Genomic DNA, 27,433 nt, shown 5'->3' with positions numbered 1-27,433 from the left:
TTAGTGTGTCGGGGGCTTTGAATATTATCGATTCTCTAGCAGTATATTCTAATATAATAGCTTACAAGAGTATTCAACAGAGCAAAATTATCAGTTACATTACTGTAAGTCATAACTTCCCTGAGATCAAAGTTTTTCGATACCGCATCTGAACCACATTGATAGAATGATACGGACATCTCAATAAGTTTTCCCACTTCTGATGGATGAAGGATCGACATTAGAGTTATTTGGGAGTTATTCTAGTCTGAGATGCCGCGGCGAATCCTTCGGGAAACTTCAAAATCCGTTAGCGATAGCTCTCCATGATAGATTAGCTTTCAAACAGACTAACAAAAGTTAAGTCAACAAGTTATTTAAGTACTCTCGTATGTGGTCGTTCTGTTATGCGGGGTCTCCCGATTAGGTTTTTAAAAAATAATTTTGTAAAAGAGATTTCACTTTTATTAGTTTAATTACACATTTTACTGGTGGTAGGACCTTTTGTGAGTCCGCGCGGGTAGGCACCACCACCCTGCCTATTTCTGCCGTGAAGCAGTAATGCGTTTCGGTTTGAAGGGTGGGGCAGCCGTTGTAACTATCCTGAGATCTTAGAACTTATATCTCAAGGTGGGTGGCGCATTTACGTTCTAGATGTATATGGGCTCCAGTAACCGCTTATCACCAGGTGGGCTGTAAGCTCGTCCACCCAACTAAGCAATAAAAAAAAAAACTTTATTGGGAGTCTGTAACAGTACCCACCCAGTAATATAAAACTTAAACAAATAAATATTTAAAGAGCTGCAATTTGCGTGATCACAGATGATTTTGATATTAAGGTTTGATTGATTGAATTGATGAAGATTGATATTAAGGTAGGTAGCGGCATTCATATTGCGATATCTATAGTTTTCAGTACCCACGTTAATTCAATTTAACTTAAAAGATGTGAAATCGATCACCCAGTTAATTAATGGATAAAACACCCGGATTCCGAAATGTCAATGTATGTTTAACCAACCCCTAAAGCCCCAACCTCAATGTAATGATAAACAACAACATTAGATCTAATACGAACGAACAAAAGATCATACTATCGCATTGTGAAAGTGGTTCTTCCAGATAATGAGGAACATTTCCTTTTTAAATGTCAAATGTCAAATTCAAATTAATTTAACCGCTGTAAAATAAATTGAAAGCTATTGCGGCTATTACCATATTATTTACTATATTTTACAAGAAGAAGAATCGGAATACATAGCGGATAGGAGATTTTGCTCTTCCATGTCCTAATTATATGATATTTGAAGTTTACGAAACCATTTTTTTTAGATATATTATTTTACACATTACACATACACATTATTTATATAAAAGAAAACGGAAGCTAAAACAAAATATTATATATATTCGTATAATAAATATTGTTGGGACTTCCTTTTCCTTATTCCTTCCTTAATCCCCAATCCACGCCATCTGTTGACACTACAAGAAAAACTACGCGCCTATAAAAATGGCGCGAAGTGTGTAAAAAAAAACTAAAACCTGGTGCCGGTGCAAAAACGATAAAATTATAATTTGTTGATCAATTAGCACATATAACTCTCGCCAGTGAGAAAATAGATAGTGCATTAACCAGCTACAGAGTGAGTCCTAAAACTTATCCTTTTCCCCGTCCCAACATATCTAAATTCATAACAAATATTATAGACAATAAATAAAAGAAAACCGACAACAGTGTGTGTGTATGTATCCGTTTCTGTTGCGTTTAATAATGACAGAATTTCTAGACTAAATTATCTCAAATATATTAAGTGTATAATCTATGTCTATACCTATATTAATACGTGAAGCAAAAACTTTGTATCCCTTTTTACGAAAATTGCGCGGACGGAGGAGTATGAAATTTCCCACACTTATAGAGAATATAGAGAAGGAGTGCGGAATGCAATTTTTTTTTAAATTATACTTTAATAATACATTAAATCAATAAGAAAGCATTACACACACTACCATGTATTTGACACCCGTTTATTGTCAAACTTTTGTTACTGCTTAAAGTTTGTAGTCAAACTGAGAATAGCTTTCCTTTATTTTATTTTACTTTACTATTGCTTATCTTTAATATTATTTGTCTATAGTCTATAATGGTGTGGTCTAGGTGAAATCTGTGAATAAAGAAGTTATTATATTAGACTTTGACAATAGAACGTTAGTAATGTTCAAACTTATAATTACAATTAATTATAGTCACGACTACTGCGGTACCACTAGTAAGTTTAAATGCACGTAAAAAAAGGAAATTTCTTAAAAAGTACCTCGGTAACGTAGTATGAAATTTTTATGATAAAAAAAAATAGGCAGACATAGTCATAAAAAATGGATGCGAGTAATAGTTGTGTACTACTTATGTAATGTATTTTATGAGTAAATAATATCAGTTCGTATGAAGTTGGATTAATCTTTTGAGAGACCGTGTGACCCTCGTAACGCTGTATCTGATAGCTTGAAGATGGGTAGTCGCGATTATGATTGATTACATGCACATACATTACATTACTCCACGTCCGTGTTATTAATCATTTAAATTGGTATTAATTTTATCGAAAATAAATCTTATGCGAATAATCTTGTACATTATAAATCGATTGCACATTTTGTATTAGAACATCACTATTTAACTCGCATACAATATGAAAATAGCAAGGGGTTTTTAAGCTGGATAGGAGAGCGCGGTGTTTAGTGTTAAATAGACACTAAATAAATAAAGGTTTTTTTTTCGATCGATGTAGCTAATAAAAAAAGATAACCCCACCAAAGATGAAGCGTAGATGAACCAAGCGAAAAGTGAAGACGCTTTTTCCACTAATAATAATTTAGAATTGGTGTCATCTTCAAAGTTTTTCTAAACTCAACAAAGTAGTGAGTGATGATTCTCTAGATAATCTCTTTGTATGTTTTTTAATAGATTGGTGGGTGAATGAGTCTACCGTCTAGGATGTCGTCATCGTCGAAACATCAGGTCAAAATCTCAACCATACTGTACAATAACTGTCCCAAACTTAGAACGTTTTTAAGGAATTCGTGTTATGATCGCTTAAAATTAAAAAGATACCTATTTTTGTTACAGGTAAGACGGTGATTTGGCTGAACTCCAAATGTGTCTATTTATAGGTATGGAAAATATAGTAGGTATTAATGAAATCATTTAACTATTAATTATTTAATCATTTAACATTAACATTTATTAATGAAACGAAAATTTAACTTTTCCATTTTATTCGAATACAAAATTAAATGGGAACATTGATTAAAAGTCAATGAGCGCAATTGAAAATGAAAAACGACTTTGAAATCACATTACACCCACGTTTCATATTTATTACATCGGAAAGTTCAAAAACAGATTAATTGTTTAAGCGGACTTAATTGTTTTTGTCGACAAAGTAAGTAGATTATAGTTCCAAACGAATTCATTATATCTAATCAATGAAACATCTGCTTCACGTCTGTGTAATCCAATTAATAAGGTGTAAACACAACAAAAAGAAAACAGTTTTAGCACCTGATTATGTATGACAATGAAAAACACTGTAGTTTTTCGTTTCGTAATTTTTAAGCAAAAAAGAATTAGTACGTTTAAAAAAAGGACTTCTTCATTTATTTTAAGCTATTTCATTAAAAGCTTCAATAGTGACAATATAGGATGGCGCGTTTGCGGGCTTCTAATGCGCCTCATCAATAATCGATTTGTTTTTAAAATCATCGAATCAAAAATTCGTCATCATCATCATCATCATCCAAAGATGATGACAAAAACCTGCAATACCAAGATTGGATCGGGAGTGTTTACGGCCATTGCGACTGTGTAGGTATGTGTTGGCTGGTCGTCTAGATCCTGTATGTAGCTAGAGGGCGTCGCATTACTTTTGGAAAAATAAAAAGTCGTTTGAAGCAATGATTAAAGTTTTTATATTATTCATAACTAGCATAATAATATGTTATTGTTTAATATCTAAAAAATAAGCTTAATCCCTTTTAGGTGAGCCCGTGGTCAGTCAAAATTAAATTAAAGTTTTCATTGTTTTTGTAAAGATTAACGGCACACGTTGGTCACTGCGTTTTAATGCGTAAACAAGATAAAACAAGACTCAGAATGCCTATTATCTATAACAAAGTTAACAACTCAAATAGGAATCCAAATAACGCAACGAGGCGATCGGTATATGTAGAACATGCAAATAAAATATCGTATTGATTTTATTGTACTTTTAATAGCGAACCTTGGCATTCGGACTGAATCTCGGCCTAGGTCAGACTAGACTGGCCGTTTCGTGGCTTAACAAGCTATTTCCATTTGACTGGAGGATGCATATCGCTCACCCCTGACCCGTTCAAGGTCACCCGTTTCAGTGAAACGACATTGATGAATAATAATAGAATTAAAACATTATTCGAATTGACTTAAAACAAATGTCTGCTTCTAGTTTTTGTAGCGATATATGTTATGTCAAATAACATCGAATTGTTCTATAGGAAATGTTTGAAATGGTCCACCTACCACTCACCTTCCAAGCATAGTACATCCCTACTACTGCTGCAAGCACTGGGTTCATCAACTTTGCGTTCCCAGAGATTACTTCTACCACGCTCCATTCGAATCTAGAATGAATTCACCTGCTTGATGATTCCTGTGCGTGCCTATTACATGACCTTTTTTAAACATAATATATTATGTTTAAAGAGTTTCCGGTGGGAGCGATTTATCTTTACCATTGTTACTGACGTGAAATGACGACTTGCAATCGCAAAGATAGCCACTCAGAGTCAAGTTTGTCACACAGTCATCTGCTTTCCAAAGCAATAACAGATGGAGTTTTATGTCATAGCTTTCATTTTTATCAAAAGTTTCATAACAATCAATTTTGTAGTGATGGTGTTAGAACGAACAAAAACACATCAAAACAATGTAAGGAAACTCCGTCAATCACTGATACTGAGCTATTCGGAAATTAACTAAATCCATAAATAAAATGGACCTCTAAATTCAAATCGCACCCGTTTTTAACTGTTATAATTATCATTTTGGTATGGCGGTTGACGTGATCGTGTTTAACTCATCCTTTAGATGATTTAAAAAATTGATTTTAACGCCATCTTTCGTTTTCTAATAGAACTAATCAATCAAGCTCTTTTTAAACATATCTTTTTAAAAGAAAGCTGCTAGATGGCGTTAAATGTTTGCTTCCATTTATCACAGATGTCGCTAGCATTCGCAAACGTGGAACTCGATTTTTATAAGTTTTTGACATGTTTCTTTTATCCAAAGTAAAATGGTTTAGATGGAAGAAGCCTTAAAGTTTTTACATGTCATCAATCATTATAAAGTATTTGTACATACTATCTCCTGTTTGGCCTATGAGCAGCAGCGATAGATTTCTAAATTTAGTAGATTGATGTATCTCAGCTTTTTTATTCAAATTCCATGGTAACGTTTTTTTAGAGATACATAATAATATAATCCTAAAGGTTCTTGTTTGATTATTCGTTAGATCCTATTCCTCTGCGGTGTCGCAATCATGCGTTTCGTTTTAAAGGGCGGAAGAGAAATTTATAAATGTTTTTTTACAAAACCATTCTAGCATTTAATTTTAAGGTTAGTTTTAAAATAAATTGCCTTTTTTATTTTAATTATATCAACAAGTCGTCAGCACATTCAACGTAGGTAGTTTGCATTCCTAGTGACGACATTTTTAAAACTTAACAAATTTATAACTGCCCGGACAGTATTGGCATTATAAGTCGGTAATTTATTTACGTAACATAGGTACCCATTTATTTTATCGATTTGGAACTCTGTGGTTGCAGAAATAGGCATCGTTTTCTATTGTTGACTGTACATTTTCTCAGAAATCGACTTAAATATATTTAGTTGTATAAAATCGGTACGTTAACAATTACTTCAGTCACAGTCTATCTGTTTCACAATGTTCAAATAATAAAAATATCATATTATGAATAAAACTTTCTAATTAAACTGTATATCAACGCTATCTCAGACCTTGCTAATCCCTTGTTAATCACGAATATTAGAAAATCTGAATAAATGGTCTAAATACATAATTCTAAGACGCAGATGAAACTTAACTCTAAATAAACAAGACAACTACATTGATTACTTTGGCGTCTTGCCAGCGCCGTGAGATCGAATTTTTTCCTACAGCCCACTTCGGTATGCAAAGGAAATGCCGAACATGGAACAATGGTTCACGCCTCGCTGTCGAAAAAGGAAATACACAAGGCATTGTTGTACAAAACGTATTTGAGGCATTATCTATACTAATATTATAAAGAGGAAAGATTTGTTTGTTTGTTTGTTTCGAATAGGCTCCGAAACTACTGGACCGATTTGAAAAATTATTTTTCCATTAGAAGCCGACATTGTCCCTGATTAACATAGGCTACTTTTTTTTAATTTTTTTTTTTGGTTTCATGTGTGTTTTAATGTTTCCGAAGCGAAGCGAGGGCGGGTCGCTAGTGTGTTAATAATAGGCTTGTACAAAAAAGATTTATCCTGTGCTAAGGCCCTATCCTTTTTTTATTGTCGCACTATTTCAAATTAAACTAGGATATTTTTTTATTATTGGTAGTTTCTTGTATCTTGGTTTTTCTTTATTGCCTAGATGTGTGGACGCCCACCTGATGTTAAGTGGTTACTGGAACCCATAGACATCTACAACGTAAATGCGCCACACACCTTGAGATATAAGTTCTAAGGTCTCAGTATAGTTACAACGGCTGCCCCACCCTTCAAACCGAAACGCATTACTGCTTCACGGCAGATATATACTTTTTAAAAGCTATATTAACACCTTATATTAACACCTTACGCTTTTCTGAGCATCCCGTGTTTATTAATGATGTGTAATTCGAGCATACATTAATATTGAACAAAACGATTAATTAAAAAACGGTTTGGCGCGGCGAATTTACTTTGTTTCATTACTAGAGTATTCATCATGCGAAGATGCCTCTTAAGGTTTTTTTTTTTATTATGAAAATATGCGACTACAGTACTCTTTGGTTGGGCTTTATTTAAAGTTTGACCGACAATTGTAATAACGTTAATTCGAGTTATATACTAATATAATATGTGTCAGTGAAAATCGCATATGGTTATAGGTATGTATGTGCTTAAAAATCAATTGCCACATCTATGACGGAACATCTCTTGATAGATAATTCTAACATAGATAATTACTGATTTGACATAAAAAAAAAACGTTTTTCGTACAGCTTAAGGGTTCTGCTATCAAACGGTTTTTTTTTTTTAAAAAAGCCCTATAACAATGTCTGCTCCTCCCGTCAATTTCAAATATATTTACATAAGCAAAACCAGCCGTATTCGCTACGACGAAGGTCGAACGTACAATATTAGGCTTTATGTATTATTTTTATCGCCGAGTCCGAAACAGTTATGAGATTGTTGGACTATAGACCGATTTGTAACCGATTGAAGAGCTTGTCATTATCTAGTTTTAATTTTGTAGGTATTACATTTTCCATTATAAATTCATAAAAACATATTTTTATTATTTACATCTACAGTTGTATAGACGCGGTCTCGATTCGACTTTGTGAAGAGTTCGGAGCCTGTAGTAGGGGTGGTGTGAGGCCGGTCGATACAGCCTGCCCGGGCTAGACTAGACCGGGCGTGGATCTCGGCTATAGCAACGAGCGCACTTTTTGTAATTTCAATATTGATTTGCGTTTTGAGTTCACGTGGTTGCTCAGCCATTCCGAACTCTGCCACTGGCTTCAGAAGTTCTACATTTCGTTGTCATTTAAAGTCATTTCAGAGGGAGATGTTGTTTGTTAAGGCACAATCCCTTTTATTCGTTTTGCTTAAAAAACGTATGAATGGAGAATAACGTCTCAGTTTTGTTTTACTGTCTCCCCTCACCTCCGAGTGAATAGCCCACCTTTTAAACTGTAACGTGTGATCGTCTTTTGGCAGACATGCAAAATGATAACACTAAGCCGCCTTGCTGGGTCTACTCAAAGCAAAACAAAGGAAAGTGTTTGGTTGAAAAAAAAACGTTAATGAATATGCCACTTGAAAGAGAGAAAGAAAAATCATGGGGAAGTAATGGTACCCAAAGGATTTTGGTCGTATCTTCAGATACGCAGATAGATAAGATCCTTTTTATATATGTGACTAACGTAGATAAAACTTAAATAAGAATCACGTAGTTGTAAAAAAATTTAAAGCCGTAGAATCATTCATTCAATCATTTTTATGATTTATATAAGGGATAAACAAAGCAGACTCCTCATGGTGTCGATTTTATTCTATGAAACTATTATAGTTGATTACATACATAAACTTAAATGGATTCCCGAGTGGTAATGAGTAGGGCTTTGTTTTTGTTTCCTCTAATTGAAGGAAGTAATTTACATAATAATGAGAAGTTATTTATTCAGGACAAGCTGGTTCGCCTATTTCGCCACAGTCAAATTTTAATTAAGACTTGTAATGAGCTACGTCATCTTCTAAAGTACCGAACCTCCTCTAGCTACTAGTAGCAACTGTAAATACTACTTGCTGCCCCTAGTTCAGGTCAAATGAACCTTCACTTTTTTTTTTACCTATGCTGATAGCTTTGAGAGGCTATTTCAACTTCTCCTTGGCGTGTGCTCACCTACACGCGGGGCTCAAACCGGCAGTGTTGCTAACACTGCTCCTGGCAAGGGCAGTGCTTCGCACAATCTACCACCCTATCGGAAACGCGACACACTGAAAAGATCCGGCGAGAAACTCAGTGGGCTGTATCTATGGGTTAATCACTCGTCGAGCCCTTCGTCGCAAGTGATGGGTTCGATGAGGACGGTGACCGGTGCTTGTGGTACCTAAAAGCACTACAAAGGATCGGGAGGATCCGTAATGCCGTGTTTAGAGCGACGTCGACCTTTACAGTTATACATCAAAGGATATGGCATATAAATCAGCCACATCCAGCTACTGCCATTACTTTCCGCACCACTGTAATCTCCTCAATTACCTTCTGCTTCCCAAAATATTTCTACCTGTAATTGTACTGATGGAACGAACCCATCTCTATAGCAATATATTAGTGCGTTCCAATCTGAAGAGTAGGAAAGTCGTATTGTGTTTTCGTTGAGACTAAAGTCTATTCTTACTATAGACACCAACATTCGCACCGCGAACTCCTCTGCTACTATTTAATTCATAAAATAGTCTGTCTAAATCTATTTTAATTGCTGTAGGTAACTCTCTCCTTATCTTCAGTAAAGTTTATTATACTGTAAGCATGAAGTGCTACCACCACTATGCCTATATTTGCTATCACACTGCGTTCCGATTAAAAATTACAAAACGCTGTTATTGTAATGAAATTAAAACCTAGAATTTACACTTGCCAAATTCATACCATAACATCTTATTTCTTGACTTAGCGTTTAACTGTGAATGTCCAACGCGAACTAGTTATTTTAAACAGGCTATAACCCTACATTGTAAACTTGGTAAAGACACTTAGGGTTCTATCTTTTCTTCGTGTTACACATAGTAGCGTTTGATTTTATTGGCGAACACGAGATAGTGTTTAAACTTTTTAAATTTAAATTTCGTAAACTTTACACAGTATCCAGAGCTATTTTTCTCGTCTTGGCAATATTCAATATCAACTTTGATAAAACTGGGTATTTCTGTGCATACACTCTGAAGTTCCGACCTGTTTTAAGCTAAAGTTGTTAAATTTGCATGAACACGAATGGTAGGGCGAATTATGAGTACGCACAGTTAGGTATCAACCGTTCTGTGAATGCAACGGTAGGCAGCGGCTTGGCTCTGCCCCTGGCATTGCTGAAGTCCATGGGCGACGGTAACCACTCACCATCAGGTGGGCCGTATGCTCGTCTGCCTACAAGGGCAATAAAAAAAAAAGAAAGCTATGCGTTCTATTGTGAAGATTAGAACAATCGCAATACATAACACAAAATTTTTCTGACAAACAAAATGTGCCAATATAAAAAAAAAAAGATCGAAACAAAACCGGTTTACCTAGGAAAAAATTCTGAGGTAAAGCAAACGAAAAATACACTGGAAATGATAACCCTGTTTTTTTTTTTGAGGTCAATGACTGATATTCCGTCTTCATGTCTTAAGGTGGCAAGAAAATTCGTGTTAAAAGGAAAAGGCATCTCAAGTGATTCGAACTTCTACCCTTGTATCCGTTTGGGGACTAACAACGGCGTGCAAAAAGACACATTAACGTCCTGCTCGGCTCTTGCAAAAGAGCAATCAGATAGTGGGTGCAATGGAATGCGTAGAATAATACCTCCATTACCCCATTGGCCATGCAGACTTTTGTCTCGGTAGGGATCGACGATTTTACGCTAGCGTACAACTCCCACTTACCTTCCCATCACACATTTAAGGTTCATAATTATTTAGAACAGACCTATATTACTTATTCACTAAAAACGTAATCTTGTAGTGTGTAAGACTAAAAGCAATTTAGCGTGTTTCCTTCTTAAGCACCCCGCTCCGGGCGAGCGGTCCATAATGACGGCCCTTCAACGCGCCGAGTAATATCACTGCAACGCTGAAAAAGCGACCAATATTTTTTACGTGTAGCCCCTAAGCACGTTGATAAAGTAGGGTTCTAAGAGTTTAGGTACCGTTGTAGCGTTAAAAGTTTCTAACTGAAATACTTTAGAAAACAACACATTCACTTTCGGTTTTATCTTTTATTTTTAAAGTACAGAATTCGTTTCACGCCTTTATAATTCAACAATTATAAATATATTTATATTAGAGGCGACGCCTTATTTACCTTTACCGCTTACTACCTCTTACTTTTTTAAGAATATCTTTAGTAAGATTTAAAACAACAATAAATGTATGACAAAAAAGTCCTTCAGTGTTAGATGAAGAATTGTTCAAGTTCCTTCTTCTTCAGTTTCCACCTTCAACGATTCTATCACCTCATTCGTTTACTTTACATTGATAATACCACGCGCATATGCGCTTTAATTAAATATATTAAGTAATATACATTTTTAAACTTAACAATACTTAATTTAATTATTCATTTTCGTCTTGACACTAATTCGATAGGCCACATTATCAGACAAGGCAAACAGCTAGCTGACAACGCATAGAATGCAGGTACGTAGTCTTCATACGAATCCTTAATCATGCCTGTAATAATAAATACGTATTAATTCCATATCAATTATTCAATTATGTGGAATACAGTGAAATTTGGGTAATAAACGCGCTAAGTAAGTTCAAAATGAGAGTCTGTCTATAGCGTATTCGTAGAATTACATTGGCAGATAAAGCAGGTCTAGACAACTCACCTATATCTTACGCATGGTAAAAATTAATTATACAAAATAGTTTAAAATGTGCTTTTCTGGAACTCTAAGTTAATCGGCCTGTAATTATTATTGCCGTGCGTAAATTAAAAGTCTAAAGAATAGACGGTAGCACTACTGTAAGTGTGAGTTCTGGACCGGATGTCAGTTTGATAATTTATTTTCTTTTGAACATTATCAATATTTAAGGTGTGACTAGTTCCCAACAATAGACTTAAATATGCTGTGAAACATTTATCTATTATTATTAATCTGAATAATATGCAAAATCTCACATTATCTATGAAGATATTCATATGAGTATTATTATTGTGCAACTCCAGACTGCAAATATGTGAGGTTTGACAGGAAAATTTATCTTAAATTAAAAATATTATGCCATTTATTAAGTTGCTTGATGACTATCAAAAAAGACCCTGATTTATTTGATCTTTAGATAAAACTGAGAATCATGTGATTTTTTGAAGTAAATAAAACAAGTAAGATATTTTAAATGGTCTACTACAGATTTGAATTTACACTAACTAGAAAGCCATATTGAATGATACTGGGTAGAAACTTCCGGACTAGTTAGAACCGAAGCTAATAGTCATCTGTATCACGTAATAATTAAATAAATAGAATAGCGGTGGTAGCGTAGTACCAATAACAGTCCTCGGAAAATGACTTCACTAGAGCAGGCGTCTTCTTAGCTACCCATCTAGCCTCATAGATACAAAGTTAACGGTACACTTCCAGTATAAAACCGACGATTTCTTATATGAGAGTCACGCATATTAACGCTTGGGCACAAGTACGGGTTAGCATGTGAGTTAAATTTGAATGAACGGCCACGATAAGGTTGCTACACATTAAGGGGTATCGTTAAGAGGCCATGATAGCGCACTTTATTGAACTGGTTGGACATTAGGGAATAAAATCTGAGTTTTGTAATACCTATTACCCATCTTCGTCAGAGCATCTCAAAAATTGCTCCTGAATTTCAATTCCTTTTTTTTTATTACTTAGATTGGTGGACGAGCTCACAGCCCACCTGGCGTTAAGTAGTTTCTGGAGCCCATATACATCTACAACGTAAATGCCGCTACCCACCTTGAGATATGAGTTCTAAGGTCCACCTGTGTGGACTCACAAGTAATTACGGAAATTATAATTTTGCAGGTATTCAAAATTACGAAGATTTTTTATTGCCTTCGAATGCAAACTTGATGTGATTGTATCTGGATAAATTACGGGCAGTAGTAAGAGAGCTGCTCCAGTGGCGAATAGTGCACTGTTAAAACAGAAATGGGGCGGGCTCATCTCAAATAATTTCTTCGCGAATTAATTCTTCACATTATCTGGTGGTAGAGCATCTAGTCAGCCACCCAGACTGTTACTGCCGCGAAGCTGTATCGCGTTCCGACTTAAAGGATAGGACAGCCTCTATGCTATAGAACAGAGGCTCAGAACTCATGTCTCAAGATGCGTGGCGAAATTTACTTTGTTGATGTCTATGGGCTGCGGTAAATCTGTAGTCACTTTACACCAGGCCATCTACCCGTCTAAGCCATAAAAATAGAATTTATGGGTAAAAAATAAGGAGGGAACCAAATTGTTTGACGTTGGAAACGATCTGAGGTCAGGATTATCGATACGCAGGATAGGGCAGCCTCTATACTATAGAACTGAGACTTAGAACTCATGTTCCAAGATGTGTGGCGAAATTTACTTTGTTGATGTCTATGGGTTGCGGTAAATCGGTAGTCACTTAACACCAGGCCGTCTACCCGTCTAAGCCATAAAAATAGAATTTATGGGTAAAAAATAAGGAGAGAACCAAATTGTTTGACGCTGGATCTGAGGTCAGGATTATCGATAATCATAATATTCTGTATTCTTTCTTCTTCTAAATTCTTCTGTATATAGTAAAATGAAGACAACTAACTGGTTTTTTTTTCGGTATCTTGATTTAGAAATTAAATCAGTTGTAAGAAATTTTTTGCTGGTATGAATGCTTAATGAATGTTCAGCATCTAATCAATGCAATCAAAATAATGTTGAAAAAACATTCGAAACTAATTAGCGTTTTACATCGAACGATTTAAAAATATACAAAATTGCTGTTGATCGAAAGAAACATAATGTTAAAATTAATACATTTTAGATTTTTATTTATTGAAATTAATTTTATTTACGAATCATAAATATCATTTTATTTGAAATAAATACTGTAATTAATGACTCTACCCATTTGGCATCTAAATATAATCAAGTATTAATAAAAACTTGTATTTTGCAATTACTGTCTATGATAAATTAGATTAGGTAGGTACGTGTTGAATTTATCAATAATTTCACAAGCATTTGTTGGTTTCTCAAATCTAGAATGGTGAATGTTTTAATTGCGAATTGAATTGTGGTCAGGCGTCATGTGATATGGTAGGACAAAGCGTTGGCAGACACAGTTGTCAAGTAGCAAAATATTATGGCTTCAAATATCCGAAATATTAAAATATAATCGAAACTAGCATATAAAAGCGCAGCTTAAGATCTCTGTGATTTTATTATCGAAGATGAAACGGGTGTTGTGTTACCGACAAATTTACGTACAAATTAAATCTGATTTACAATTCGCGTGTTCCAGTACTCAAATTGTCCAATTCTTCTATACAGCAGCAAAGAGTATATAATCAAACTCTGAACTGCTTCTGGAATTTTCCGGGAATTCGTGAATTCGTATTCGAAATGCTTCTACCCCACTAATCAAAACAAATTACTTATTTAGGTCTCAATTTGTCAATATAAGTATACATATATAGGTAACATAGCAAAAAATTAAATATGTAATTTTTAATAAAGCTCATTTATATGCTAGTTATTAACCTCACCATAGCCACTGTTAACCTAACGATCGAAGCATAATATTAATAATTTAAAAATACACAATATTTTAAATACGTATCGATTTAAAGAATAAGTCTCATCGATAAATAAGCTTTATAAATATTAGTGATGCTTAGAATGCAATCACTACATGTCATAATAAAATTTTTTGAACTTATTCTTCATATTTACCTATAAAAGGTGAACACGTTAAATTGACCACGCCCGCAGCAAGCATGAACAGAGCGTATGCCCCAGCAAAGTCTTCGTGAGTGACGTGATTAGAAATTACCAGAGGACTGGCTATGTGGATCCATGCTCGGAGTATACCCAGCACAGCTGTAATGGCTGCTACCCAGATGAATTCATGGATTTGAAGTAAAACTGAAATATATATTTTTTTTCTCATGATATTCAATTAAATTAAACTTTACACGATCACGAACGACGACCAGTAGCAGTTCTTAGTTTAAAACTACGACTAGCTTCTAAAACTAAGAAAATTCTACTTTTGTATTTGAAGTTGGTTAAAAACAATTAATTCTCAGAACCCGCTTATCGTGGCCGCTGGAAATTACATACCCGATCCTGTAGACCGAATGGTAAATAGTCGACGTCACCCAAAACACGTCATTACGGATCCTCCCGATCCATTAACGGTGTTTTTAGGTACCACAAGCACCGATCACCGTCCTCGTCGAATCCGTCGCTTGCGACGAAGGGCTCGATGAGCGAATTAACCCACAGACTCAACCCACTGAGTTTCTCGCCGGATCTTCTCAGTGGGTCGCGTTTCCGATCTGGTGGTAGATTCTACCAAACACTGCTCTTGCTAGGGTCAGTGTTAGCAACACTCCGGTTTGACCCTCGTGAGCTCACCTACACGTTAGGGCAAAGCTGAAGTAGCCTCTCAAGGCTATCAGCATAGGTAGGAAAAAAAATCTGTTCAAAAACCCTATATAGAGTTAAACACAATAAACAAAAACATCTATCTGTATTAGCCAAGAAAATTAGAATAAACATGGATGTATAATATTACAACCTAAAAAACATCAATAGATATATTAATTGCGTAATGGAAACTCGTCTGAAAACGTACATATTATAATACATACGTGCATACAGTTCATTGAATCTATATATTGAAACCGAATCATTTGTCGGCGTAGCGTCAGAAATAGGCATGATACCTGTGGAATCTAACAAGGCCATAGTTGTGTTGCTTGATGTGAGACTTATTTAGACCACGAGGACTTCAAAACTTTGAATGGCTTACTACAATCAAGCAAAAACCCACCGGCCAAAATTACATAAATTTACATACTAGTTTTAGCATTGCCATTATTCAAAATGGCAACTTTTGGAAATAGCGCTCAATAAATTTTGCGGACGGCAATATGTTTTCCGAATAAATAATCGTGTATATGTCGATATTTATTCCAACTAATTATGAAATATTTAATTTTAAATTCAAATTCAACAAGGCCATACGAAGGTTTGTTTGTTAGTATGTACATAATGTTCCTCACACTCGAACAATAGATCGATGTGAATTTGTAAGAGATAATATATTTCCTAAAGAGATAATATATATATATATATATATATATATATATATAACGTCCGTCTGGTGTAGTGGTAAGTGACATGGTCACTACCCTAGGGGGTCGCGGGTTCGAATCCCGCCAAGGGAAGATATTTGTATGATAAATATAAATGTCTTTTCCAGGGTTATGGATGTATATTAAATATATGTATGTGTATAATAAAAATCTTAAATTTATTTCCGATACCTGGTACCTGTAACACAAGTTCTTTACGAACTTATCACGGGACCAGTTAACGTGGCGTGATTGTTAGTAAAATATCTATATATTATATTTATATTTATTTAAAGACCATCGAATACACACACAATACACACTCACATTTTCATAATTTTCCTTACTGGTCCATTTTGCTATTTAAGCGTGTTGTTTACTTTCAAACTACTATTATCATGTACTTTATAATGAAAATAACCGCGATATTACACTTTAAAAGTAGATAGTTTTATTGGTTAGATAGCAGTTATATTGCATGACTAATAACCTTTATTTTTATGTTAATAATTCACGTATAAAAAGGAAACTAAAACGGATCCTTCAGTTTAAAGCTATAAAATATATTATAATAGAACTAGTTTTTTGCAGAGATATATGGAACCGAAAAAAGATTGAATAATTTAGAATACGTACCTAATCTTACGATCAACGTGAGCAGCGTAGCAACGTAGTACAATAATCTGGTGTTAATATGTGTCGCACCACTAATCATGGCCAGGGCGAGTCGGCCCGCCACGTCAGCTCCTGTCCCAATTGTAATGCAAGTAGCGACTTGCGCCTGTGAAAATAAAACTCAAGCTACCGACTTCACTGGCGGTAGGACCTCTTGTGAGTCCACACGGGTAGGTACCACCACCTTGCCTATTTCTGACGTGAAGCAGTAATGCGTTTCGGTTTGAAAGGTGGGGCAGCCGTTGTAACTATACTTGAGACCTTAGAACTTATATCTCAAGGTGGGTGGCGTATTGACGCTGTAGATGTCAATGGGCTTCAGTAACCACTTGACACCAGGTGGGCTGTGAGCTCGTCCACTCATCTAAGCCATGAGTTCTTGTCAACTAGTTTAAGATTACCAGAGCCGATTTCAAGAGGTCAAAGTCTTATTTGCATTGCATTACCCCGTCTGCGTGAAGTTGGAATCGTCTCTTAGACTGCCAGCGAATAGGAAAAAATATATTTGCAATACCGACTTTCAACGGATCACTTGGTTGCTTTGTTACCAAAAATTTGTGAGTCCTAGGGCGGTCGACAATCAATAGTAATTGGAGAGAAAAACTTCCTCAGGAAACTGTACAAAGGATACTGCTTCGACAAGGAGATGATGGGTACCCATAATCGGAGAAGCCAAGCACCAAGATTTCGGATCGAAATGTTTTTAGATGTTATTCGACGGATTTGTAGATTTTTATCTTTCTTTATTTGTCAAACAAAAATTTCTCCATCTTATTAAAAAAAGTCAACGGTTATCTGTCGCCCCACATAGTTTGTCAATTTGAGTTCAATCGGTCGCAAAACAAACTTTTGGTATTTTTCTACTGTATAACAAATATATTACAAATTCAGATATCCAATAAATCCACTTGTGAGGGGTGCTTACATGCACTAAATTTTTGAGATTAAGGATGTTAATGAAATGGGTACAGATCGCGTTTTACTGCTAGTTCGTTCAGCAAAACAAGCTAACAATAAGATAATTTCCAAACCTTGTCGTATCCGTATTGAAACAAAAGCATCGGCTGTAAAATGAAGAAAGTCAAATCGGAGAAATTCATAAAACTCTGACCGACGCAAATATTGCAATAGACGGGATCTTTAAGGCATCTCAGATTCAGTACTTCTAAGAAGTGAAACCTGAAACATTAAGACATATCACTACATAGTATAAAACAAAGTCGCTTTCACTATCCCTATATCTGTCTGTCCCTATGTATGCTTAAATCTTTAAAACTACGCAACGGATTTTGATGCGGTTTTTTTAATAGATAGAGTATAATAACACCCATTAAATAATGGAGAAATCAATAATAAATTACAGTTTCCGAAGCGAAGCGAGAGCGGGTCGCTAGTTCATTATAAATTTAATTTCGTCATAAGAATACATATTTTAACTTTTCAGATATCATTATATTTTATAACCTAGATCCTTTTGAAAGATGTTGAAACATTAGAAAATATGTTATTTTATCATAACGTTTATCTTATTCCATTATCGCGTACGTAAGATTTGTGATTCTCATAAATTTTCTTTGATAATACAAATATTGGCACCTATTTTTCTTCGACGTCTTGTATTCAGTTCCATTATCACTCAGAATTTGTTGTTTCTGTTCATCGTTATTTAATAACTCTAATTTTATTTGTTTGTCTGTTTCGATCTCTAAATTTTCTGCTTAAAAAAATCATACAAAACTCGTTAAGAACCATTTTATAAAATTTTAATAAGGTATATAGGAAAGAAAAAAATACTTGCTGTTCTCAATCTTTTTCCAGTATCCTTATTTTCTGTCTTCATTAATAACATTCCAGGCAAAATATGCAATGAAATCCCAAAAATTATTAGCAGTGTCCCTCTGAAGCCGTAAACAGATAACGTCTGTTTAATAACTTGCGGATACCACATTAATATTATTCCTTGTAATGATTTTATTATGCTCATAACTGTTGTTCTTTTTGTCGTGAAAAGTAAATTCAATGTTGAATAACACACCGGGACCAGGATCCCAAAGCCGATACCTTGCAGCACACCAAACGTGAACGGTAGATGATTAGTATTCGAGATCAGTATTGTTAGAAACGATCCGGTCGAAAATATACAAGAACCGATCAAACCACACTGTCTTAGCGTTAATTTTTTGGTCATAATATTGAGAATAATACCTGAAATAATAATACAATAGTTAATGTCCTCTTGCGTAAAGATGAATTAAAAAAAAGTTAATTGAAAGTTCAACGGATATATATTGCCAGTTAATCTATACAAATCAATAAAATTGGAGTGTCTGTTTTAAATAATAAAATAATCACTTTTTACTAAATGCGTAAGTATATATACACAGAACATATATCAAAATATCATTTTTTAAATGTTGTCTATCTGTCTGTTTGTTCCGACTAATCTCTGGAACGGCTGGACCGATTTTGACAGAACTTTCATTTATAGGTAGCTGATGATATAAGGAGTAACTTAAGCTACTTTTTTTAGACTAGCTTCGCCTCGCGGCTTCACCCGCGCTTATTCTCGTACCGTAACATCGTGGAACTCAGCTAGTACATTAATATAAACACAAATAGGCGAGCAGCGTTTTTCAGATTTCAACATATTGTAGTTCTGAATAAGTTATAAATACCTCCGATTGCTAACATTATGGCAAATACGCCATTGGCAGTTGTTAACGACTTAGTAGTGGATTGAGTGTGGATCATAAAATCTCTGTAAATCAATCCAAATGAATTTACGTGACCAATGCCGGCTATCTGTAAAATAATACTTATAGTTTGACTTTTTAATTGTAAATCGTAAAATATTAATGTTTTATTCATGAATTTCAACACAAGAATGTGTTTTAATAGAAAGTCGACTAATCTACCTTCGCGCGGCTTCGCGGAGTTAGAGTCTTGTTGTGTTGAATGGAAAATTTTTAGCAAAATACAAAATGGGATTAACATACTAACAACATTAACCTTGTTTTGATTTGCGAAAACATGAATATTGAAATTAATCAGGTATATTGTAAACAGAGTTTGTTTTTATGAACATTAAGTACCTACATATGGAGGGGCTTACAGGAGCGCGATTTAAAGTTTAAAATTTGTTTAAAAATATCATAACAAGAAAACTTCAACAAACAACTCTTTCAATGGAGTAAACTTAATTGAAGTAAAATTATAAATTAAAATAAATGTATATATCGCGTTTTAAGCGAAATGTCGCTTAAACCAAATAGCCTTTCACCCCTCTATATTCATTATGTATATTTTATTGCTTAGTTGGGTGGACGAGCTCACAGCCCACCTGGTGTTAAGTGGTCATTGGAGCCCATAGACATCTACAACGTAAATACGCCACCCACCTTGAGATATAAGTTCTAAGGTCTCAAGTATAGTTACAACGGCTGCCCCACCCTTCAAACCGAAACGCATTACTGCTTTACGGCAAAAATAGGCAGGGTGGTGATACCTGCTCGCGCGGACTCTCAAGAGGTCCTACCACCAGTAATAAAATAAATATATGTATATATAAATCCAGGTTTTAGTGGAACCGTCATCACGGCTGAAGAAGGGGGCTGCTCCTGATTCTAAACACGAAAACATCAAAAACTTAGATTGGATTATCATAATTTAATGTTTCGCATTGTACCTAACTGGAGCACAAATAAAAATCAGTTGAATACCGAAATTTATGGTCTTATTATGGGAACGCGGACTATATCCACATTATACGTTCAAGGCATTCATAGATAATAAAGGACAGGCTGAGTTTAGGAAACGAACTTTGTTTTCCGTTAATCCTCAGAACGGTTCACTTACATACGTAGGTGTATTATGAAATGAATGTGATTATTTAAAAACATATACAAATATATAGATTTACGAGCGATCCGTAAAATGTATTCAAATTTACTTTGTGCTTTCTTAATCTAAATCAAAATCTTATCTTCGATCAAAATATTCAAATGATTTTTGTTGTTAAACCAACCTATTCACCGTGGGCGAACACACCTCCGCTAAATTTATCTCTCACCTGTGTTTCTCTGAATTTAAAGGAACAATAGTTTATTTTAACATAGAAATTGAAAATATGATTGAAACAAAAAAACACTTTTTTTTTATCTTACGGACTACCTATTTATTCTCCGCATTTGTTTACAGCACACAGGTAGGTATACCCACAAATTTGCAAGCTATTGATTACAACAGAAGCTCTGGACTGGAGTGTAGATTACCAAAAAATATACCTACGTACACGTATACAAATAAAACTATACTAATATTATAAAGAGGAAAGATTTGTTTGTTTGTTTGTATTGAATAGGCTCCGAAACTACTGAATCGATTTGAAAAATTCTTTCACCGTTTGGAAGCTACACTATTCCCGAGTGACATAGGCTATAAACTTTTTTGAAAAAAAAATAGGTATCTTTACTAAAACTCCAATAATGTAACCCAAGGGGTAAAAATTACCTTCTTAAAAAATTACATTTAATTAATATAAAATACGTCAAATATCGTTGAAATTTTTGTTTTACCGAGCGGAGCCGGAGCGGGCCGCTAGTAATTAATAAAATACCGAAACTAACAGTGCATTTGATCGCGAATTCTAGAAAAGTAAGTTATAAAACGTTCAAATCATAGGATATTTTTGAATTAATACACCGAACGTGTGAGATTTAGCCGTAAAACTGTTTAATTCGGGAAACCCAAGATAAAGTACATAAAACACTGAACACCTACTGCTTTTAAAACAATGTTTTACTTACGAATGTGATAACCGTCCCGAAACAAACAGCGTAATCCCAAATACGATTCTTTTCCTCTTTTGTTCCATTATCCATTTGTAAAGTGCGTCGATGTCGCGGGATTCGGCAAACGGATAGCTCGCTATATTTGTACTGAGTTAACTACGGACGTATACGATAGGGAGACCTACATATCAACGTACACATGTACATACAATTGCATTAGTGTCACGTGTATTTATATAGTCTGTTTTCTTTGTTCTCTTACGTTTGAATGTGCGGGAATTGTAAACAGTTTATATATATGTATGTGATGAATTAATAAAACACACTCGAAAATGTATTTAGAAATAAAATATTTTATGTGTACATCTATTATTTACAGAGTCTTTTTATTCGGCAATGTAAAATGAGATATAGCTATTTAAAAATTCTATTGAAGATAAGATACAGAATGTGTATATGTGTTTATGATAAGATACTAATTTACTTACACATTGATGTTTAAATTTTTTAACAGTATGTCTCCGCTTAGCATCAGATTAACCATGAGTCTACCCTTATGTCAGTAAAATCAAAACAGAGTCAACTTCACATGATCCATTATTTTACTAGACCGGGTATTCGGTTTTAGCTAATTTGAATTGATTATTTAAATTCAGCGGTTTAAAAGTTTAATTAGTCTAAAGCCTTGTCTTTATAGCTTCTGTCGAACGACTTTTAACCACAAGGTAGTCTACTTAAGTTATTTTACTACGCTGTAACCATTAAAAATAACAACCATATTATAATAAATAAACTGAACCAAAGATTTATTGAACACGTTATATTTAACACAAAAAAAGACTATTAAATCTCCATAATGACAACATTTACAAACATATAAGACATGATTAACTGATAGTTTTTCAACCAGTTAAACCCGCTAAATGTGACAATCGCTAAATATACGAAAGACAATTAATTAATTGTTGAATAGCGACCTGCGCCACCTATTGTATGTAATTTGGTAGCGCTACGTTGCAAAATTTCAAGCCTACAAACATTAAACAAAATTACAATAGTCAAAATAATCCAGCTATCTTACGTATTGCTATTAAAATTCAAACTGGAACATTCCTGCAAAAAATCACTATCTAAATATCATGAGTTAGATAAAAAAATGTATATAACTCATTTTCAAACGACTTCTATGTTTAATTTCCGCCTTTTCTCTGGCAACTTCAATAGCAGATCGAACATAGATTATGTACTACTAGTTTTACCCACAGCTTCGTTCAGGCGAATACAGATTATGTCAATAAATTCATTCACAAAACATCCATTAATTTGGAGGCCATATACTACGTGGCAAGTCCTTCCATTTGACGTTATTGCATACAAATTCGTAGTAAATAATGACACACGCATACGTACTAAATATAGCTGGCCATGGGAAAAGCACGACTATTCCAATTGTGCAGCCTTCAATTATTATTTTTAATTAAATGTTCTTTTACAATATTACATGTCTCTTTTTTTATAATCTAGACTTCATGTTGCAATTTATGTAGGTCAATCGGCCGAGCTGTTGAGGAGGATGACGCTCTTAAAGCTATTTTTATCCCTTTAGAACTAAGTTAAAGATAATCGCGCTAAGATACACCGTAATCATTTTCCCAGTGAAACAGTTACTCGTAGTATCGAAAGAATGAGACTCGTTAAATAAGTTTTGTTTTGGTAAGGATTCTTTTTTTTTTTATTGCTGTGAAGGGTGGACGAGCTCACAGCCCACCTGGTGTTAAGTGGTTACTGGAGCCCATAGACATCTATAACGTCAATGCGCCACCCACCAGTATAGTTACAACGGCTGCCCCACCCTTCAAACCGAAACGCATTACTACTTCACGGCAGAAATAGGCAGGGCGGTGGTACCAACCCGCGCGGACTCACAAGAGGTCCTACCACCAGTGATGGCCAGAGAACCTCACAATCCAGATATAAGCGGTTCTCGGAGCTTATAGACATTGTCGCTAGTCCCAAAAAGAAGGTTTGGATTGTAACAAACGTTCCAGCGGCCAAACTGGATCGACGGTATAGGCAAGTGACACGTACTACACGTGCAAGCTCACAATAGAAACTTATCATCAATAAACTATGATTTCAAGCATTTATGTACTATCTATTCAGTAGCTAACGTGTACTAGCTTGTAATGTCTGTCAGAAGAACCTACAAAATGGAGGACAATCCAAGGCAATAAAAATCCACACGAGAAGAATATTAATTGGTTAAATACGCGACCGTCTTGCCCTTGATATTAATTTATTTTAAAATGATTCTTCAAAACCCAATCCGAGCAAAATACTCAGAAGCGGGAGCGAAAATTAGAATAAGAAATACTTCAAACAATTAAATCGAGATTAGCTCGAGAGAATAATAAATTTAGATATGAATAATAATTAAAATATATTCCAAACACAAGGTATTAATGTTATCATTAATGCTATTATTAATTTATAATTTAAATATCAACTTGATCAATATGTAGATCCAGTCTTTTGTGCTGATTATTAAATATGGTGAGTAACAAAGATGATTTCTATCAAAATATTTTTTTTATTATCACTTCGCTATTTACCTTATTCCCTTGAAACTCGACAAAAGGTAAAACTATGTTATTAAAGTTTCTTATTTAAAACAATGAACAAGAGTGTTTTGAGTTTAGTTCAAGCCACGAACCAAAGGTCAATTTATCTAACAAGGGCTTGTGGCTGTACCCTTGGTAAGCCAAGGCGCTCTACAGAGAAACGTTTGCCCCATCGATTATAGTTACGGAGACAAATGGCGGAGTTCACGTGTCTCTGATATGTTATACTAAAATATTAGCACATTCACAGTTTATGGATCTCTGCTGTGTTTTTTATTAATCGGAACGCTTGTAGCTCTTCAGAGATAAAAAGCGGGACTGTGACACGTGCCTAGGCTGAATCACAATACGTTTTACCACCAGTTTCTACTTAAGGTGGTGGTGGTAGAAAATAACGAGTAATAAGATACTCACTGCTAATTAATAAAAACTGAAAATTAATGTTTATTTAAGAATTTATTATGTTACGAAGGAGAAATGTTGGCATAGCACATTCTAATAGGCGCTTTTGACTGTCACTGTCTCCCAGGCGGACCGTATGCTCGTTTACTTACTAAAGCAAAAAGGGAACAGGTAACTTTAGCTGGACCTACAGAATTAAAACTACTCTTAAAGTTCACTCTTTCTTAAAAAGTTTTCTCAATTGTGGGTTCATCATTACCATCAGCCCACAGTCGTCCTCAAATCGACATAGGTCTTCCTGAAGGTTCGCTACAATGACCAGTCTTGCAATAGTTCGCATCCGGTGGAATCCCGCGACATTCAACAAACACATTGTCGGACTACCCTGTCGGAGATCAATCCATGCGTTGGTTTCCGGTGCATGATCGCCAATCGAAAATATTGGCCAAACTGGTGGCAGGACGTCTTGTGAGTCCGCACGGGTAGGTACCACCACCCTGCCTATTTCTGCCGTGAAGCAATAATGCGTTTCGGTTTCAAGAGTAGGGCAGCCGTTGTAGCTATACTGAGACCTTATAACTCATATCTCAAGATAGGTGGCGGCATTTGCGTTGTAGATGTCTATGCGTATTGTATTTAAATACGCTGTTTAAATTGGAGCAAGATATTTCTTTACAACATCAATACGCGGTACAGTGTGCTAACTATGCAAATTCAATTCCGCACTCTATTCTACTGGAAGCTCCAAAAGATCCGGTGACGCAATAGTTAGCGCCTCTCGCTCATAAGATGAGGATCATTGGTAAAATTGCGACTTCGGAGAAACATTCATGTAACGAAAACGTTTCTTGTCTGTGTCGGTGCATTAATATGATATAAATTGTTTAATATGAGCTATGGCATAGATCATATGATCATACAGCATACCCTATAGATTACATTCACTTTGAAGTGATAAATCTATACTAATATTTTAAAGAGGAAAGATTTGTTTGTTTGTTTGTATTGAATAGGCTCCGAAACTACTGAACCGATTTGAAAAGTTCTTTCACTGTTTGGAAGCTACACTATTCCCCAATGACATAGGCTATAATCTTTTTTGAAAAAAATTAGGAATCCTTACTAAAACTCCAATAAGGTAACCCAAGGTGTAAAAAAATTACCTAAAATCTTTACATCGCGTGCCCTGCGAAAATGATTGATGATAGAATAAAATAATGTACTACGACTTTGTAGAGCACATTATTATTTACAAAAAGTGTCGCGACAGCATATTTTTAACTATTATAGTTATGCCGCAATAAGTGTTCTTTTATTTAAAAAATAAAACAACGTCAAATACCGTTGAAATTTTTTGTTCAGGGCACGAGCGGAGCCGGAGCGGGCCGCTAGTAAATAATATTTTGCTTATTTTATTAAACAGACGAATATTTATTTGGTTGTTTGGTAATAATAAAACAACTTTAATTTTTGTATATCGTATGATTTTCATGTTGAAGGGAGTTTTTTTTTTTAATTTCCACAGGAATCCCATGCTTCTTTGATTTCTGACGTCACTAGATAGTAGAGTTAATTAAAAAACTAAACGTTAGAGTGAGGAACATCGACAGAATGCTTTGAGTTTTGAAATTAACGAAATAATACTATTTGTCGCATTTATGGAGAGTACAGACTGCGATGAGGTGTAATTTCGTTAAGTGTTTTTTACATTTAAGTGTAAGAATCGTGAATTCATTTTTAGCCGGTACACTTTTGAGAAAGTACAAAAACATGGGATTTCCGACTAGATTGCCGTAAACGACTTCTCTAATTTTCTTTCAAAGAGTAAATGCGTTTTCAGTAAATATCTATAATTTTACTGTGAGACACACAAAGAACACCAAAACAAACCGTAGTATTGGAAGGCTTCGTAGCCTTGGTACGAAGAGCATTAGCTTGCACCCGGAAACTTCAAGACGCGAGTTTTACTCGTGCTTGTCTGGCTATTTACTTTGTAAAGTAAATTTGATTTGAGTTTGATGATTACTCAATGCTATTTTTTATTTATTGCGTAGGTCAGCGATTCTCAATCCGCGGTATGCATACAATTAATATGCATTGTAAAGACGGAAATACTGAGAAATCAAAACAATTAACTTATATAAACATTATTAAAATGTACTATGTCTACAATGTGTAGTTTTAAATGAAATTTATAACCAACAATATACTTAATATAACCAACCTAAGATAGACCTTAAGAGAAATGAGATGTTTTAAATTAAAAGTTTTATTGGGGATGAGAAAAGTTTGGGAAACACTGTTGGAGATCGATGGCCGTTCTCATGGTCCCACCTTGATCTACTTGAAGTCTATGTCTCAATTACGCAAATTGCTATTTTTGGCGGGTTTAATTTCTATAAGAAGATGTTATTCCGTCATCGTAGAAGTCATTCCTGATATTTTTTTAAGTACGTACATATTTAATTAGAAAAATTAGTACCAGCCTGTGCTATTTGAAGCCCGGCACATCCGCATCGATCGATACGTCTCATTCTTTGAGACACAGTATAGATTACGACTTTAATTCGTTCGTCATGAAAGTAGTTTGTTGACACGTATTAGGCATGTACCTACTTAGTGTTAATGAAAAAATGGTACTTTGATTGAAATTCAAATCGTGATATAGTCTTATAGCTTGAATCGAGAAGTCCAGGCGTTTTAACAACGAGGCCAATAATACTGAAGGTTTAAAAATATTCAAAAGCATGATGAAAATCGTTTTCCTTTTTCTCCTTCTTAATCACGTTTCATTCTCGGCAATCGGAGTCGTGATCGTTATGTAGCATTTGAAGGAGCAAATTTGATGTTTCTTACGATGCCTTATCATCTCTCACTGCTCTTTTACATTCTGCTAAACTCATTTAAGAAAAAATATAAATATATTGAAACTGTAGAATCGAAAGACGAGATTGTGGAAACAGTGTAAGCCCTGGGAAAAAATACAGACTACCTCTCATCCCAATAGTGACCTCGGGACTCTGGCTATTCTACATAAAATGTATTCCACGTTGAGAACCTAAGGGCGGGAAGTTAGAATCGAATAAAACAACAA

At 34.8% G+C, this 27,433-nt stretch overlaps 2 protein-coding genes across 7 annotated transcripts in view; one reads left to right on the top strand and one right to left on the bottom strand.

Annotated features, from left to right (window-relative positions):
• Window positions 1–27,433, top strand: part of kcc (solute carrier family 12 member kcc) — a 468,256-nt gene that overhangs the window by 130,357 nt on the left and 310,466 nt on the right. The gene's annotated exons all lie outside the window — the stretch shown is intronic.
• LOC114242853 (monocarboxylate transporter 9) lies at window positions 10,738–21,748 on the bottom strand. Of its 3 annotated transcripts, none has more exons than XM_089727876.1 (8): window positions 21,332–21,748; window positions 19,202–19,328; window positions 18,321–18,731; window positions 18,072–18,243; window positions 17,558–17,705; window positions 16,488–16,632; window positions 14,443–14,634; window positions 10,738–11,206 (listed from the first exon to the last, which is right to left on the bottom strand). In XM_089727876.1, the coding sequence occupies exons 1-8, from the start codon at window positions 21,404–21,406 to the stop codon at window positions 11,094–11,096; spliced, it is 1,383 nt and encodes a 460-aa protein (XP_089584002.1). In that variant the 5' UTR covers window positions 21,407–21,748; the 3' UTR covers window positions 10,738–11,093. The 3 variants fall into 3 exon arrangements, with proteins under 3 accessions (XP_089584002.1, XP_028029950.2, XP_089584003.1); XM_028174149.2 differs by having other exon boundaries at window positions 18,072–18,240; XM_089727877.1 differs by having other exon boundaries at window positions 18,123–18,243; window positions 21,332–21,551.

Source organism: Bombyx mandarina, chromosome 05, assembly GCF_030267445.1.
Source record: "Bombyx mandarina strain Sakado chromosome 05, ASM3026744v2".
NCBI lineage: Eukaryota > Metazoa > Arthropoda > Insecta > Lepidoptera > Bombycidae > Bombyx > Bombyx mandarina.
Note: the sequence above shows the minus strand (reverse complement) of the source record. Positions and strands in the feature narration are given on the sequence as shown.

Excerpts from the sequence above, each read along its gene's own strand:
- LOC114242853 (XM_089727876.1), bottom strand. The coding sequence starts at position 21,406 with ATGGATAATGGAACAAAAGAGGAAAAGAATCGTATTTGGGATTACGCT. Across the intron at positions 18,732-19,201 it reads CATAATGTTAGCAATCGGAG|GTATTATTCTCAATATTATG; the intron begins GTATTTATAACT and ends TTATTATTTCAG. Across the intron at positions 18,244-18,320 it reads AAAAAGATTGAGAACAGCAA|CAGAAAATTTAGAGATCGAA; the intron begins GTATTTTTTTCT and ends GATTTTTTTAAG.